The sequence below is a fragment of the Mandrillus leucophaeus genome, unplaced genomic scaffold, assembly GCF_000951045.1.
Source record: "Mandrillus leucophaeus isolate KB7577 unplaced genomic scaffold, Mleu.le_1.0 Scaffold587, whole genome shotgun sequence".
Taxonomy (NCBI): domain Eukaryota; kingdom Metazoa; phylum Chordata; class Mammalia; order Primates; family Cercopithecidae; genus Mandrillus; species Mandrillus leucophaeus.
In genome coordinates, this window is record NW_012106330.1 from 1,866,561 (window position 1) to 1,885,201 (window position 18,641).

At 35.3% G+C, this 18,641-nt stretch overlaps 1 protein-coding gene across 2 annotated transcripts in view; it reads left to right on the forward strand.

Moving 5' to 3' along the window:
• Window positions 1-18,641, forward strand: part of MIPOL1 (mirror-image polydactyly 1) — a 218,111-nt gene that overhangs the window by 144,174 nt on the left and 55,296 nt on the right. For both annotated transcript variants that reach the window (XM_011999190.1, XM_011999191.1), the window contains exon 10: window positions 7,215-7,322. In XM_011999190.1, coding sequence (XP_011854580.1) covers window positions 7,215-7,322 — 108 coding nt within the window. The remainder of the gene's footprint in view (window positions 1-7,214; window positions 7,323-18,641) is intronic.

The following is an 18,641-nucleotide window of genomic DNA, read 5'->3' on the forward strand; positions in this document are numbered from 1 at the left end:
CCTGGTGGTGACAAAATCTCTCAGCATTTGCTTGTCTGTAAAGGATTTTATTTCTCCTTCACTTATGAAGCTTAGTTTGTCTGGATATGAAATTCTGGGTTGAAAATTCTTTTCTTTAAGAATGGTGAATATTGGTCCCCACTCTCTTCTGGCTTGTAGGGTTTCTGCTGAGAGATGCGCTGTTAGTCCGATGGGCTTCCCTTTGTGGGTAACCCGACTTTTCTCTCTGGCTGCCCTTAACATTTTTTCCTTCGTTTCAACCTTGGTGAATCTGAGAATTATGTGTCTTGGGGTTGCTCTTCTCGAGGAGTATCTTTGTGGCATTCTCTGTATTTCCTGAATTTGAACATTGGCCTGCCTTGCTAGGCTGGGGAAGTTCTCCTGGATAATATCCTGAAGAGTGTTTTCCAGCTTCGTTCCATTCTCCCCATCACTTTCAGTTACACCAATCAAATGTAGATTTGATCTTTTCACATAGTCCCATATTTCTTGGAGGCTTTGTTCATTTCTTTTTACTCTTTTTTCCCTAAACTTCTCCTCTCGCTTTATTTCATTAATTTGATCTTCTATCACTGATAACCCTTTCTTCCACCTGATTGAATCGGCTATTGATGCTTGTGCATGTGTCACGACATTCTCGTGCCATGGTTTTCAGCTCCATCAGGTCATTAAAGGTCTTCTCTATACTGTTTATTCTAGTTAGTCATTTCTCTAACCTTTTTTCAAGGTTTTTAGCTTCCTTGCCATGGGTTAGAACATGCTCCTTTAGCTTGGAGAAGTTTGTTACTACCAACCTTCTGAAGCCTACTTCTGTCAGATTGTCAAAGTCATTCTCCATCCAGCTTTGTTCTGTTGCTGGCGAAGAGCTGTGATCCTTTGGAGGAGAAGAGGCACTCTGGTTTTTATAATTATCAGCTTTTCTCCTCTGGTTTCTTCCCATCTTTATGGTTTTATCTACCTTTGGTCTTTGATGTTCTTGACCTACAGTTGGGGTTTTGGTGTGGATGTCCTTTTTGTTGATGTTGCTGCTATTCCTTTCTGTTTGTTAGTTTTTCTTCTACCAGTCAGGTCCTCAGCTGCAGGTCTGTTGGAGTTTGCTGGAGGTCCACTCCAGACCCTATGTGCCTGCATATCACCAGCAGAGGCTACAGAACAGAAATATTGCAGAACAGCAGATATTGCTGCCTGATCCTTTTTCTGGAAGCTTTGTCCCAGAGGGCATCTGCCTGTATGAGGTGTCTGTCAGCCTCATTGGGAGGTATCTTCCAGTTAGGCTACATGGGGGTCAGGGACCTACTTGAGGAGGCTGTCTGTCCGTTCTCAGAGCTCAAACGCCATGCTGCAAGAACCACTGCTCTCTTCAGAGCTGTCAGACAGGGATGTTTAAGTCTGCAGAAGTTGTCTGCTGCCTTTTTTTCAGCTATGCCCTACCCACAGAGGTAGAGTCTATAGAGGCAGTAGGCCTTCCCGAGCTGTGGGGGCCTCCACACTGTTCAAGCTTCTTGGCTGGTTTGTTTGCCTACTTAAGCCTCAGCAATGGCAGATGCCCCTCCCCTAGCCAGGCTGCAGCCTCACAGGTTGATCTCAGACTGCTGCGCCAGCAGTGAGCAAGGCTCTGTGGGCATGGGACCTGCCGAGCCAGGCATAGGAGAAAATCTCCTAGTCTGCTGGTTGCTGAGACCATGGGAAAAGCACAGTATTTTGGCGGGAATGTACCATTTTTCCAGGTACAATCTGTTACCCCTTCCCTTGGCTAAGAAAGGGAAATCCCCCAACCCCTTGCACTTCCCAGGTGAGGTGACGCCCTGCCCTGCTTCAGCTCGACCACTGTGGGCTGCACCCACTGTGCAACCAGTGCCAATGAGAGGAACTAGGTACCTCAGCTGGAGATACAGAAATCACCCATCTTCTATGTGGATCACACTTGGATCTGCAGACTGGAGCTGTTCCTATTTGACCATCTTGGAATGGAAACCAATAAAGTTTTGCTTAGACCAATGTCCTGGAGATTTTCCCTTATATTTTCTATAGTAGTTTCATAATCTGAGGTCTTAGATTTAAGTCTTTCATCCATTTTGATTTGATTTTTGTATATGGCAAGGGTTAGTGGTCTAGTTATTCTTCTGCATATGGAAATCCAGTTTCCCCAGCACCATTTAATGAGGAGACTGTCTTTTCCCCAGTGTATGTTCTTGGCACTTTTGTTAAAAATTAGTTCACTGCAGGTGTGTGGATTTGTTTCTGGGTTTTCTATTCTGTTCCATTGGTCTATGTGTTTTTATGTCCAAACCATGCTGTTTTGTTTACTCTTGCTCTGTAGTATAATTTAAAGTGAGGTAAAGTGATTCCTCCAGTTTTGTTCTTTTGCTTAGGGTAACTTTGGCTCTTCTGCATCTCTTCTGGTTCCATATAAATTTTGGGATTTTTTTTCTATATCTGTGAAGAATGTAGTTGGTATTTTGATAGAGATTGCCTTGAATCTGTATATTGCTTTGGGTAGTACCTACGTTTTTACAATGTTGACTCTTCCAATCCATGAACATGGACTGTCTTTTCATTTTTTGGTTTTCTCTTTAATTTCTTTCATCAGTGTTTCATAGTTTTCGTTGTAGAGATCTTGCATTTCTTTGGTTAAATTAATCTCTTGGTATTTAGTTTTATCTGAAACTGTGATAAATGGGAGTGTTTTCTAAAATTTCTTTTTCAGATTTTTCACTGTTGTCATATAGAAATGCTACTTATTTTTGTATGTTGATTTTGTATCCTGCAACCTTACTGAATTTGTTTATCAATTCTAATAGTTTTTTTGTGTGTATGTGGAATCTTTAGGTTTTTCCAAATATATGATCATATCATTTGCAAACAGGGATAATTTGACTTCTTCCAATCCAGTTTGGATGCCCTTTATTTCTTTCTCTTGTCAGATTGCTCTGGCTAGGACTTACAGTACTATATTGAATAACAGTGGTGAAAGTGTGCATCCTTGTTGTTTTCCAGATCTTAGAGGAAAGGCTTTCAGTTTTTCCCCATTCAGTATGATGCTTGTTGTGGGTCTGTCGTATGTAGTTTTTATTATGTTGATGTACGTTCTTTCTGTACCCAATTTTTTTAGTGTTTTTATCATGCAGAGATGTTAAATTTCATCAGATGCATTTTCAGCATCAATTAAAATGATCATGTGGTTTTTGTCCTTCACTCTGTTGACGTGATGTATCACATTGATTGATTTGCGTATATTGAATCATCCTTGCATCCCAGGGATAAATCCCTCTTAGTCATGATGCATGATCTTTTTAATGTATTATTGAACTCGTTTGCTAGTATTTTTTTGAGGATTTTTGCATCAATATGTATCAGAGATATTGGCCTATAGTTTTCTTTTTTTGATGTGTCTTTGTCTGGTTTCGGTATTATGATAATACTGGCCTTGTAGAATGTGTTTGGAAGTCTTCCCTCTTCTTCTGTTTTTCAGAATAGTTTGAGTAGGACCGGTATTTGTTCTTCTTTAAATATTTATTAGAATTCAGCAGTGAAGCAATCAGGTCCAAGGCTTTTCTTTACTGAGATACTTTTTATTATGGCTTCGATCTCGTTACTTGCTATTGGTCTGTTCAGGTTTTGGATTTCTTCCTGGCTCAATCCTGGCAAAATCTTGTTTGTGTCTAGAAATGTGTCCATTTCTTCTAGATTCTTCAATTTATTGACATATAGTTGCTCATAGTAGGCACTAATAATCCTTTGAATTTCTGTCATATTGATTTTAGTATCTCTTTTCATCTTTGAAGTTTACTTATTTGAATTTTCTCTCCTTTTTCTCAGTCTGGCTTTTGTTATATGGATCTCTTGTATTTTTTTTCATTTCAGATTTATTCATTTTTACTCTGAACTTTATTGTTCCTTCTACTAATTTTGGGTTTAGTTTGCTCTTTCTTTTCTAGTTCTTTAAGATGCATTGTTAAGATTGTTTGAGGTTTTTCTTCTTTTATGCTGTAGGCACTTATCTCTGTAAACTTCCCTCTTAGTACTACTTTTGCTGTATCCTGTAGTGATGTTGTGTTTCCATTATCATTTGTTTCAAGAAGTTTTTCCATTTTCTTCCTAATTTCTTCATTGACCTACTGGTAATTCAGGAGCATATTGTTTAATTTTGATATGTTTGTGTAGTTTCCAGAATTCCTCCTGTTATTAATTTCTAGTTTTCTTCTGTTGTGGTTAGAGAAGATATTTGATATTATTTCTTTCTTTTTTTTTTTTTTTTTATGTTTTAAGACTTGTTTTGTGACCTAACATATGATCTACCTATGAGAATGATCCATGTGCTGAGGAAAAGAATGTGTATTGTGCAGCCTTTGGACGAGATGTTCTGTAAATATCTAGTAGATCCATTTGGTCTGTAGTTCAGATCCAGTCTGAAGTTCCTTTGTTGATTTTCTTTATGGAAAATATGTTCATCCCTGAAAGTGGGATGTTGATATCTCCAGCTATTGTTGTATTGGAGCCTATATCTCTCTTTAGCTCCAATAATACTTGCTTTATATATATATGGGTGCTCCAGTGTTGAGTGCATATATATTTAAAATTGCTATATCCTCTTGCTGAATTGACCACTTTATCATTATATAATGATCTTCTTTGTCTCTCCTTAGAGAGGAGAAATTTGTTTTGTCTGATATAAGTATAGCTACTCCTGCCCTTTCTGTATCATTTAAATGACAGATTTAACAATCAAAAATATAAACGTTGAAGAATTAATTTGGTGAGAATATCAATAAAATTTGAGATGTGATTAAATGATAGGATCTTTATCTGCTTTATAACTATTTTATGAAATTATAAAGTGACAGTAATTAATATAGTATGCCACTTCCTAATGAATAAACTGTTCAATCCCATTGCTTCAAAATAAATTTCAAAATTACAGAGTTTAATAAAAGTAAAAAGAAACAAACCACTAGAAATTATATATAAATATGCAATTGTGGGGAATATGTTAGACTTTTCGAGGATAATGTCAAATGAAGAAATAATATAGGATTACGTAAATTTAAATAAATATTTAATGTAGTTAAATATGCTACAAATATTTATTTTACAAGAACGTTTAGCATTTATTTCTTGAGCATGAATGAGTGAATTTTTTATGTTTCTACCATGTAGTTTGGAAAAATCCCTATTCCTGGGTGATTTCTAATTTATTTGGAATGAAAAGAATAGGTGTCACACAACTCTTGACCATGCTTCCTCATTTTCTTCAGATACACTTCTGAAGTTTCTACTTTCATTTATTTTCTCCTGTATTCTTCTTCTTTCTCCAGTGTCAGCTTACAAAATCACATGCCCAAAACAAGCCCAACTCAGATGTCAGCAGCTCCATGAAACATTCTTTCTCCCATAGCCAAAATAATCTGCTCCACCTTTGAATCCTAATAGATCACTTAGTTATTACATTTTAATACTTAATAATTTTATATTAAATTTAGTTGAAAATGTAAAGGATAATTTAGTAGAGTGTATCTCTACTTTATCGTCACAGTTAGTGCTATGCCATATTCGTTTTCTTGGGTCATAATTTGTGTCCTCAGTAACACACACTGTGATTTGATTGCATTCTGACCAAATATTTTTTTACTGGCTATAAAAGATACACAGTTTAATATGTAGATCATGTGTCTCCTGAAAATAAATGCCACATAATATGTGTCACAGAATTTTCATGTAAATTTTTAAAAATGTGATAGGTGAATTAAGTTGTCATACAGCTCATGATGGAATACACATGGCAATGTAAAAAAATCTGCACTAAGTCAGTATTTTATCATATTTGGAGAATTTAGTTTCAACAAAACTATCTGCTAAATTAAATTAATTTTGATTAGGAATGCCTTGATATTATGGTTATTTTATTTATTTTTAAGAGTGTTTTGATTTTATAATTGTATTATTTATGCATGAAGTGTGTATACTCAATTTCACATTTGTACACAGACATCATTCAGCAATCTAAGTCAATATGAGGAGTCTGGTAAGGCTTTTTCTTCCAAAACATTTTGTATATTACTCAAAGTTGTGAAATATTGATACATACTGCCTAATATTATTTGGGTCAGAGGCAGAAGAAACCAGAGGAGTAAGAAATGTCATTTTGGATGATAGCTGCATTGTGATTGTAACATAATAAGTAATGATTTTTTATTCATCCATTATGACAACTATCCATTTGTCAAATAATCTAGAAAGAACTTTTTCCTGATCTTAGATCAGTATGTGTCCTTATTAGTTGTTTTGTAAGTATTCTAATTTTAGAATAGATAAATTAAGGAATGGTTTTTAACTTTTTCCTCAATGATGGGTTTAGTACTTTATTTGTTTAATCCCCCATGTATCTTCCTATTGTCCTGATTTCCATCACACCATTTTATAGCCTGTGTAATTATTATGTGAAGTGTTTTACATATTTATATTGAAATCTTAAATTGAAATGGCAAGATATTTCAAAAATTTTTTGAACACAGATGCTTCTATTGGCTCATTGAAACTTTTACTTATTTTTTTTTTACTTATATTCTCTTATATTCTTTACTTGTATTCCAAATAGGTGAGAGTGATCATTTCACATATCTGTTACCACTTTTACTTATAAGTAAAATTTGATCAAAATGGGAGAAATTAAAAACACTTAATTCTTTATCTGTTTCCAAGTCTTGACACTCTGGCTATTACTTTTTTCTCTATAAAATTGTTTCCTTAGATATTTTTAAAAACCGGAAATATTTCTGAATGTATACCTTATAGTTTTTATTTTAAAGTATTGATAAAATGTGATCATACAATATCATATTGTAGTTTATTTAGAATCCAATATGATTTTTAGAAGCACACTTTTATTCAACCAATAGATGGATAATCGGAACCATTTGCTCAAAGAATAATTTTAAATATGGTTCGACCTTAATTTTATAAAAGTGTTTTTGTGATTTATATAACATTCAGATCAATAAAGTAACTGAAAATTGTAATTGAATTTTTAGAATACTATAAGCAATGTTTTTATTTATTGTACTTACCATTACTTTTACCATTCTTGTTGCAAAAAAAAAAAAAAAAAAAACCTTGTCTTTTAGAGAATACAGTGATATTATTTACATTAATTCATGTGGCTTGGTGAAAAAAATGCTATAACTCCTTTACTTAATGGGATTCTTCCCCTGTGGCAGTGCAAACGGCTAGAGCAGGAGCTTCATCATCTGAAAGAGCAGAACCAGACTTCAGCAAACAACATGAGACATCTGACTGCTGAAAACAATCAAGAACGTGCTCTGAAGGTAAATCTCCGTTCCTTCTTGCAGGCAAATTAAGGTTGTAAGCCCTTGGTGCCAGCTTTCTGTGCTGCATATATCAGTTGTGTACATTGCAGCAGAAGTGAGCTGTGGTGTTTGCCAACAACCCCTTCTTTAAACACAGATACAGCACCCTTCTGTTATGGTATATTTTATTTCATGTATGTGTATGTGAAAACAACACATTTTCTGAATTTCGAGTGATGGTATATTAATAACTTTTGGTACATGTTTATTCTGTTTCTTTTTTATATCATTACCTTTTGCAGTTAATAAAAAGTGACCACATTAAAAGAAAAAAATTAAATTATGGGCCTTTGCTTTGCATCAATATTTACTGTAATAATTTTTAAAAGGACTTTTGTAATATTAGTCACCCGCAGAACTGACAGTCCTTGAAGAATATGTGAATGTGTTTGGGAAATGAAGAGGTACTTAGAATGTTACAGTAAAAGAGAAAGAAAGATGTTAAATAATAAATTCAACTAGAACTTTCAACAAGTGAAATACACGTTTCATAACAAAAAGTTCTGTCCCATTGTAATACAGATCAAGTAATTATGAAAAAGGACATGGTTTTAATTCTCCTAATTATATTTTTTTCTTAAAGTGCTTGTGACTTTTCATTTTACTTTTTGTCTTTTGCCCAGTTCTCAGTATAGTGCCTGTACACAGTAGTTGTCTCTACCCTCAAGGTGCTTGCATTCTCATGCTAACCTGTTAAGGTTTAAAAAAAGAAATCCATGAGAAACAGAAAAGATTCATCATTGTTTTTATTGTATAATAAGAAAAGATTTGCTACCAAGAAGGTTATATTCTACTTAATTTTTTTTTTTTTTTGCTACATATTACAGAGCAATATCATGGCATTAGCTGTGTAACTCACTAAGCTGGAATCATGTACCAAAATTGGGGAAAATTGTGACATTTTAATGTAGAAAATATTTTTAATCTGTCTAAGAAGTATAAGATTTCGTAGAAGTCAGATTTTTCCACAAAATAGATTTAACTTCATTTTGATATTTTTAGTGGTAGGCTTATAATATCTTTGTTATTATTGTTTAATGCACTTTCTGCTTTAGATAGATGAAAACGGTAAGTGAGAAAGGAACAAATTATAGATTGCTGTGATTATTTGTAATTACCCCCAAGGAATTTACTATTTTATGAAAAGTAGTAACAATTTTTAAAATGTATACTTGCAAAATAGAAAACATTATTTGAAAAGCAGCTTCCATAATGTATGCTAATTTGTCAGTGTTAATTTGTCAGTGTTAGGGGACAGATTTAATGGGCTTAATATGATATGGCAGTCTCCATTTAAAACAGTGCCTAAAATAAAAATTCTAGTTTGTTAAGTATATGTTAATTTCATGGTCTTTATTCTGGCACTTCTGGTTGTGTGTGCCTGTTGAATTTAATGAAATGATAGCTGCTATTTATGGAGAGAGATAAGGAAATAGATGGAATAATTTTTTTTTTTTTGAGACAGAGTGTCGCTCCATTACCCAGGCTCAAGTGCAGTGGTGTGATCTTGGCTCACTACAAACTCTGCCTCCTGGGTTCAAGCGTTTCTCCTGCTTCAGCCTCCCGTGTAGCTGGGACTACAGGTGCCCACCACCACGCCTGGCTAATTTTTGTGTTTTTAGTAAAGTCGGGGTTTCACCATGTTGGCCAGGCTGGAAATAGATAAGTTCAAAACAAACATTAAACCCCCATAAGATAGAAATTTCTGCTAACTGTAGACTACTATCTAATTTAAAACAATATAGCTATATTTTCACTCCTGACAAATATACTATATTAAAATCTTTTCTAGTTGCTCATCTTTTTTTGCAAAAGTCTCAAATTTTTCTGTTGTCTTTTAATCCTTCGTAACATTCATTAAGTAAGCTTGCTTAAATTCTTGGTAAAGATGAAAGGAAGAATTAATTTTTTAAAACTTATCAACTCAATCTTTATTAAGCATCTGTGTTCATTTAAGCTTGTTTTTAAATGGTCTGTCTTGCATAACACTGACAAATTTTTTATTAATTTTATGCCATATTTCCTCATGAGAAACTCTAAATTTTTTCTGAAAATTAGGTCAATTATAAAACATTTGCTTTATTCTGAATCATTTTTTAAAAATTACTCTTACCTTCCAGGAAGTTTTTGTTTTTTATTTGATGCATTAATTATAGCGCTATGTACCTTTAAGTTGTCATATGAGTTAATGAATAATAAGTTTACTACCAAGCTATCTGGTGAGTGAACAGTTTGCCTCCTTTCTGAGCAATATGTTTATCTTTTACAACTTATTTATAAGTATCATTTTTCGGTTAACTGATTTAATATTTAGTTAGTATCTAGTAAGTGTCAGAAACAACTCTTTAAAAATGATTCACTGTCTCTAAAGCTTTCAGTCTGCCAATAATATTTTTAGTATTTTATTATAAATAGTACTGTTATGAATATCACTATTAAATGTCAACTTGAGTAGGGTAAAAACTGAAAAATTCATGCTTTATTTTATTGAATTACACGGAAATTCCTAAAGGTAACGATTCTAGAGATATATTTGGGGGAAAACAATCACAATTAGTAGTCATAGATTACATAGAATTTTCCAAAATAATTATGGCAAAATCAGTTATCATGCAAGGAAATACTTTTTAATAATCTAGTGTCATTTTAATAATAATGTCTGTTTATTCTAATAACCAGAGATTTTTTTCTAAATTACTTTTTATGATAGAGACTAAGATTAGATTTTTACTGATCATTTATAAGCATTCTTTTTAATGTAGGATGCAGTTGTGCTAGATAATTTTGCAGGCCGGGTGTGGTGGTTCACACCTGTAATCCCAGCACTTAGGGAGGCTGAGACGGGTGGATCACTTGGGGTCAAGAGTTCGACATCAGCCTGGCCAACATAATGAAAACCCGTCTCTACTAAAAAATACTAAAATGAGCAAGGCATGGTGGTGAATGCCTGTAATCCTAGCTACTCAGAAGGTTGAGGCAGGAGAATTGCTTCAGCCCAGGAGGCAGAGGTTGCAGTGAGCAGAGATTGTGCCACTGCATTCCAGCCTGGGCAACAGAGTGAGACTCCATCTCAAAAAAAAAAAAAAAAAAAAAAAAAGAAAAAGAAAAAAAAATTGCAAGGCATAGCACTGTTCCTCCTACTTTTATATTTTCTATTTTCCCTAATAACAAGTAAAACACAGTGGTATCTATAGGATAAGAGACTGAATTATATTGATACTAGTATATATTCTGAAAGTTACTTTTTTAAAAAACAGCTTATTTTCTTGTTTAAAGTAAATTTTATCTACTTAAGAAATTGGTTTCTGGAAGAACATGTTTTTGAACACGTGATTTTGTTTGTTTCTTCATTCTGAAACAGAGTCTCACTCTGATGCCCTGGCAGGAGTGCAGTGGCTCGATCTCAGTTCACTGCAACTTCTGCCTCCCAGGTTCAAGTGATTCTTTGGCCTCAGCCTCCCAAGTAGCTGGGATTACAGGCATGCACCACCACGCTCACTAATTTTTGTATTTTTAGTAGAGATAGGGTTTTACCACAATGCCCACCCTGGTCTCGAACTCCTGGCCTCAAGTGATCCGCCTGCCTTGGCCTCCCAAAGTGCTGGGATTACAGGCATGAGTCACCAAGCCCAGCCTTGAACATGTAATGTTTTTAAAATAAATTTGCGTTAGATATAAATATGTAGACATCAAACTTAATAAGGAAATTAATATATATTGCCTTTCTATCCTTTCTTCTTTTTTTTTTTTTTTTTCGTTATACTTTAAGTTCTGGGGTACGTGTGCAGAACATGCAGGTTTGTTATATAGGTATACACATGCCATGGTGGCTTGCTGCACCCATCAACCCATCATCTACATTAGGTCTTTCTCCTAATGATATCCGTCCCTTAGCCCCCCACTGCCAGACAGGTCCCACTGTGTGATGTTCCCCTCCCTGTGTCCATGTATTCTCATTGTTCAACTCTCACTTATGAGTGAGAACATGCAGTGTTCGATTTTCTGTTCCTGTGTTAGTTTGCTGAGAATGATGATTTCCAGCTTCATCCATGTCCCTGCAAAGGACATAAACTCATCCTTTTTGATGGCTGCATAGCATTCCATAGTGTATATGTGCCACATTTTCGTTACCCAGTCTATCATTGATGGGTATTTGGGTTGGTTCCAAGTCTGCTATTGTGAACAGTTCCGTAATAAACGTAAGTGTGCATGTGTCTTTATAGTAGAATGATTTATAATTCTTTAGGTGTATACCCCGTAATGGAATTGCTGGGCCAAATGATATTTGTAGTTCTAGATCCTTGAGGAATTACCACACTGTCTTCCACAATAATTGAACTAATTTACACTCCCACCAGCAGTGTAAAAATATTCCTATTTCTATGCATCCTCTCCAGCGTCTGTTGTTTCCTGATTTTTTAATGATCACCATTGTAACTGGCATGAGATGGTATCTCATTGTGGTTTTGATTTGCATTTCTCTAATGACCAGTGATGATGAGCTTTTCTTCATATTTTTGTTGGCTGCATAAATGTCTTCTTTTGAGAAGTGTCTGTTCATATCCTTTGTCCACTTTTTGATGGGGTTGTTTGGTTTTTTTGGGGGTAAATTTGTTTAAGTTATTTGTAGATTCTGGATATTAGCCCTTTGTCAGATAGGTAGATTGCAAAAATTTTCTCCCATTCTGTAGGTTGCCTGTTCACTCTGATGGTAGTTTCATTTGCCATGCAGAAGCTCTTTAGTTTAACTAGATCCCATTTGTCTATTTTGACTTTTGTTGCCATTGCTTTTGATGTTTTAGTCATGAAGTCTTTGCCCATGCCTGTGTCCTGAATGGTATTGCTTAGGTTTTCTTCTAGGGTTTTTATGGTGTTAGGTCTTATGTTTAAGTCTTAAACTGTCTTGAGTTAATTTTTGTGTAAGGTGTAAGGAAGGGGTCCAATTTCAGTTTTCTGCATATGGCTAGCCAGTTTTTCCAACACCATTTATTAAATAGGGAATCCTTTACCGATTGCTTGTTTTTGTCAGGTTTGTCAAAGATCAGATGGTTGTAGATGTGTGACATTATTTCTGAGGCCTCTGTTCTGTTTCATTGGTCTATATATCTGTTTTGCTACCAGTACCATGCTGTTTGGTTATTGTAGCCTTGTGTAGTTTGAAGTCAGTTAGTGTGATGCATCCAGCTTTGTTCTTTTTGCTTAGGATTGTCTTGGCTGTGTGGACTCCTTTTTGGTTCCATGTGGAATTTAAAGTAGTTTTTTCTAGTTCTGTGAAGAAAGTTCGTGTTAGCTTGATGGTGATAACATTGAATCTATGAATTACTTTGGGCAGTATGGCCATTTTCATAATATTGATTCTTCTATCCATGAGCATGGAATGTTTTTCCATTTATTTGTGTCCTCTGTTATTTCCTTGAGCAGTGGTTTGTAGCTCTCCTTGAAGAGGTCCTTCACATCCTTGTAAGTTGTATTCCTAGATATTTTATTCTTTTTGTAGCAGTTGTGAATAGGAGTTAATTCATAATTTGTCTCTCTGTCTATCCTTTTTAAGAATTATTTTCATTATTATTATAATTTTATTTTAGGTTAGCATCTCACTCTGTCACCTAGGCTGGAGTGCAATGGCACAATTACAGCTCACTATAGCCTCAGCCACCTTGGCTTAAGTGATTCCTCCACCTCAGCCTCCCAGATAGCTGGAATCGTGGCATGTGCCACCATGCCCAGCTGATTTTTTTATTATTTGTGGAGACAAAGTCTCAAACTCCTGGGCTCAAGTGATCATTCCACCTTGACCTCCCACAGTGTGGGGATTACAGACATGAGCCGCCATGCCCAGCCTCCTTTTTAATTTATTAATTTACCTTCCTACTCACACATTTCCTTCCTATAATTGGAACTGTCCAATGTAATTCCATTGAAAGTGAATCTTCCTTAGATTATAAAAGAGCTCTGATTGCTGATAAAACTTTGGTATTTATTATTTATTATCTTTACATCCCAATCAACCTAAGATGAATAACTCATTTTAATCTTGTTGGGTCCTACCCTCTTGACATACTGGTTTTCTTTCCTCTCTTCCTGTTCTTCTCTTCTCTTCTCTTCTCTTCTTTTCTCTTCTCTTCTCTTCTCCTCTTCTCTTTCTTTTCTTTCTTTCTTTCATTCTCACCATGTTACCCAGGCTGATCTCAAACTCCTGGGCTCAAGCAATCCTCCTGCCTCAGCTTCCCAAGTAGGCAGTTACAGGCAGTTACTCCTGTGACTGGCTTTCTGTAGTTTACTGTCACTGTATCCCCATTTTTTTCCCTCTTTGTTTGCTCTTCCTTACTTAGTCTTAATTGTTGGTGCTTATTTTTCTATTTCTAAAGAATAAATGTTTTCTGGGTTAGTTGTTTCCTCATTCTTATTTTTTAAAAAAAACTTTGCTTTTTAGAGTAGTTTTAGATTCACATCAAAATTGCAAAACACAGAGTTTCCATATACTCACTGGTCCCACAGACATACAACCTCTCCCACTATCAACATCCTGCACCAGAGTGGTATATTTGTTATAGTCAGTGAACCTACATTGACACATCATCATAACCAAAAGTTCATAGTTTACATTATAATTCACTTGGTGTTGAACATTGAGTGGTTATTGATAAATGTATAATGTTGTGTAGTCATTATAGTATCATGCAGGACAGTTTCACTGCCCAGAATATCCTCTGTGGTCTGTTTGTTCATCCCTCCTGATCAGCTTTTTGCTGTTTCCATAGTTTTGCTTTTTCCAGAATGTCATATAGTTGGAATTATAGAATATGTAGCCTTTTCATATTGGCTTCTATAACTTAGTAATATGCATTTAAAATTCATAGATATCTTTTGATGGCTTTATAACTCTTTTTTTTAAGTACTTAAAATATAGGCCTTTTTTTTTCTCTTGCTCAAAAAACAAATCAGGATATAGTTGCTTAATGTTCTGTCAGTGGCTCATGGGCTAAGAGGTTTGTTGGTGCTAAACTCTTAGCACCAGCTAAATCACATTTAATTGTGTGGATATACCACAGTTTATTTAGTCAGTCGTCTACTGAAAGGCATCTTCGTTGCTTCCAAGTTTTGACATTTATGAATAAAGTTTCTATAAACACCCATGTGCATTTTGTTTGTATGGACCCAGGTGTTTTCAACTCATTTGAGTATGTACTAAGGAGTACAATTTCTGGATCATATGTAAAAATATATTTAGTTTTATAAGAAGCTGCCAATTGTCTTCCAAGGTAGCTGTACCATTTTGCTTTTCCACCAGCAATGAATGAGAACTTCTGTTGCTCCAAATTCTCACCAGCAGTTGGTGTTTCTTTTTTGTAGTCTTCTCAATTTCATCTTTCCCTGTGGCATCACCTGTCATTTTTATCCTAATGATCCTATGTCTGCTCTTCCACTTGAATATCTTAATGTCTGCTTAACCACAGCAAGTTTGAATCCAAACGCCTAATTTGACTCTGTAAGCCTTCTCCCCGGGAGGAAGTCAAGACCTGAGTCAAACACTATTGATTGTATAACTCAACATTTATTTCCAGTCATACTCTCCTTTGCATGACTCTGTTGTAGACACTGGAAAAGTTAAATACTTTCTCAGCTTTTCTTTTTACCAGTGAGACATAAAAATGAATCTACAGTAGTAGGGGAGGAGGAAAGAGGGATATCTTTGTAAAAGTTTTTGTTTTCCTTAGATAAGGGCAGATGAAGTAAACATCACTCCTTCCTCCCTTCTTATTACGTGCTGTCTGAAATTGCAGCAGTCATTTTATAGTCATGAGACAAAGACCAAGGGTAGCTGGCTATAACACCATTGAACCTCTTAGCCAATGAGCCACTGAAAGAACATTAAGCAACTATATCATCAGCAACTTTTGGGGGGGCAAGATAAAATAGCCCTATATTTTAAATCATTCTTTATGGTTTTCTATTATTTACTGCCAAATTGGTCTATTAACATCTATCAGTTAATGGTACTACCATCCTTCTAGGCATGTAGGCTAAGACAGTTGACATAATCTTCATATCCTTTCAAGCTTTCCCCCACCACAAAGCAATTCCGTGTTCAGTCTTGACAGGAATGTGGTGGTTCTTTCGTATTTTTATGCCCTTTTTTTTTTCTTTAAGCGACAGGTTCTTTCATTTTGCCCAGGCTGGAGTGCAGTGGTATAATCAAAGCTCACTATAACCTCCAATTCCTCAGCACAAGTGATCATTCTGCCTCAGTCTCCTTAGTAGCTATGACTACAGGTACATGCCACCACACCCCACTCATTTCTAAATTTCTTGTAGAGACAAGAGTCTTGCTATGATGACCAGGCTGGTCTCAAACTCCTGGCCTCAAGCCAGGCCTCCTAACTGGGCCTCGCAAAGTGTTGGAATTGCAGGCCTGAGCCACTGTGCCCAGACGTCTCTGCCATTTTTATTGTCTATCCTATGTTAAATTCATGTTCTAGATGATCGTACTACCCTCCTAACTAATTATTTCATCCTCAGTTTCTCACATCTTAAGCAATTGTCATGCTGCCATCAGCTATCATTCTAAAACATAGGTGACACTTTTCTACTCAAAAACCTTTGCTAATTCTTGCATTTTCTGCAATGTAAGAAGATATAGATATCTTGAGTGACCCTCCTGATAAAAATAATGAAAAAGGACAGTGATAATTTATTTATTTATTTATTTATTTATTTATATTTTTTTGAGACAGCGTTTCGCTCTTATCGTCCAGGCTGGGGTGCAATGGCACGATCTTGGCTCACCGCTACTTCTGCCTCCCAGGTTCAAGCGATTCTCCTGCTTCAGCCTCCCGAGTAGCTGGGATTACAGGCATGCGCCAACACACCCGGCTAATTTTGTATTTTTAGTAGAGATGGGGTTTCTCCATGTTGGTCAGGCTGGTCTCGAGCTCCTGACCGCAGGTGATCCGCCTGCCTTGGCCTCCCAAAGTGTTGGGATTACAGGCGTGAGCCACTGCACCCGGCCCGATAATTTATATTTTAAGACTATTTTAAAAATATACTCTTGAGAAAGCAATAAAATAAGAAATCTCCAAAGGCCTCAAACAAAGTAGAAATGAAAACACACACACACACACACACACACACACACAGACACAGACACACACACACGGGAAATAAGTAATTGCCTGAAGCTGTCTTTCACTCTGAATAAATTTGTCAAATCTTGGTAAATTTGATCTTCTGTATTAGTGGCTGCAAGGGCAAGATAGATAGGAGTTAGAGCTAAGAGCGCGTTTATGCCAGTGAGTGTTATAATGAAACATCCTCTTCTGAAACTAGTATTCTTGATGGTCAACCATTAGTGTTTACGTGAACAAGAGGCAAGCCCTTTATACAAATAAGATAGCAAGGGAACTTGACTTTCTTGACTGTGAAGGGGGAAAAATCTCTGAGAATTTATTATCCACAGCCAGCTTTCGGGCAAATTTAGAACCACCTAGGTAGCCTGAATTTTTGCTGCATGTGTGGTTCTAAAAGCCGAGGACTTAATTTAAATGGTCCTGCCCGGAAGGTGCCCACAGACAACAGACCAAAGGAAACTGTCTTCACATTAGGCATCTAATAATTCCTATATATAAGTTTCAAAGACCCTGAGCTCACAGAAAACGAAATCAGAAAACGCATAAGAGAAAAAGGCACTTGTAATGAAAGTCAGCAAAAACATATAGCAACAAAATCATATAGTTCAACAAATAGTTCCGATATTTTAATGTCTCTATCACAATATGATATAAGCATGTTTATTATCTTTTAGGAAAAAAGAGAGACTTAAAAAGAAGAGCAAGTAAACTGAATAAAAATGACTTAAAATCCACTCAGTCATGTTTAGTCAAATCTAACTCAATCACTAGATTGAACGTATAGAAATGTAAAGTAAAATAACCAAAACTAAACGTATAGCAAATAGATTGAACAGCAGATTACAAACAGTTTAGGAAAATATTAGTAAACTGAAAGATCAGAAGCAAGTATGAAAATGGAAGCCAGAGAGACAAATACATGAAAGTTATAAAAGAGATGTTAAAAGACACAAAAAACAGAGGAAAAGAGCTAAAATAAATCTATTCAGAATTTCAGAGAAGATGGCAAAGGGAATGGGGAAAAGGCAAGATACAAAGAAATTATGACTAACATTTTTAAGAATTATCAAATGACAAACACCTCAGATCTAGGAATTCCAAATGAATTCTCATTATAATAAAGGAGAAAAAAAAACCCACTGGAGAACATAGGGATTAAAGAAAAGCTCTTAAAAACAACCTATTAGAAACACGTTTATAAAAGATAGCAGACTCACTGAGTTCTCCATGGCAATAATGGAGTAGTACTTTGAATACAGTGAGAACAAGAAGAATAATGCATTAGATATTACACAGAGAGAGTAATTCTCAAGAACAGGAATGAAATAACAGTTCTATAAATAAAAAGCTTCGGTTGCATTCTGTTGCCTGTGGAATGAAAATTCAGGCTTCCTCTAAGTATGGAATTTAGGACTCCATACTATAGTTTTACCCTGCTTTTCTTTTTCTTTTTCTTCTTGAACTACTTCTCTCTCTTTTATAAACCCCAGATATTTCCCGCTACTTAGAGTTTCCTAAATGTTCTTTAATTTCTTCTGGTGTTTGCTTTTGTTTTGACTTTACTTTTTTCTGTCTTGATTATTAGTTAATTATTTAAATGTCATTTTCCATAAATCAGAAACTTCTTGGATATGAGGAATCATAACTTTTATGATGCTAGTCCCTTGGAATTTAGCACATTGTTTATATCATATTATACAACCAGTTTTTTAAATAAAAAATCTATTTTAATATATCCTAGTTGAAGTCAAGATATTTATTATCCACAGTGTTCAAGACATGGATAACATGGAATTATTCTGCTATAATATTGTCTTAATAATCACTAACTGTGCCCAACTAAAACTCTATAGAAGGATTTCTATTTTGTGCTAACATTTCTTAGTTTATAAACTGGACAGTACCATTACAGGAATTCTGGTTTTTACTATTGGCTTAAAAATATTGATAAAAGAGCTTCTGTTTGTTCATTTTGTCCTTTGCTGTTTGTAGTATACTGCAAGATAAGCTCTTTTAAGAGACTAAGTAAATAGCAAGCACCATTTATTGTACGTAATAGTAAGTAATAATACAATTGTTAAGAGGAAATCATTTGTTGAGGCTGGGCACGGTGGCTCACGCCTGTAATACCAGCACTTTGGGAGGCTGA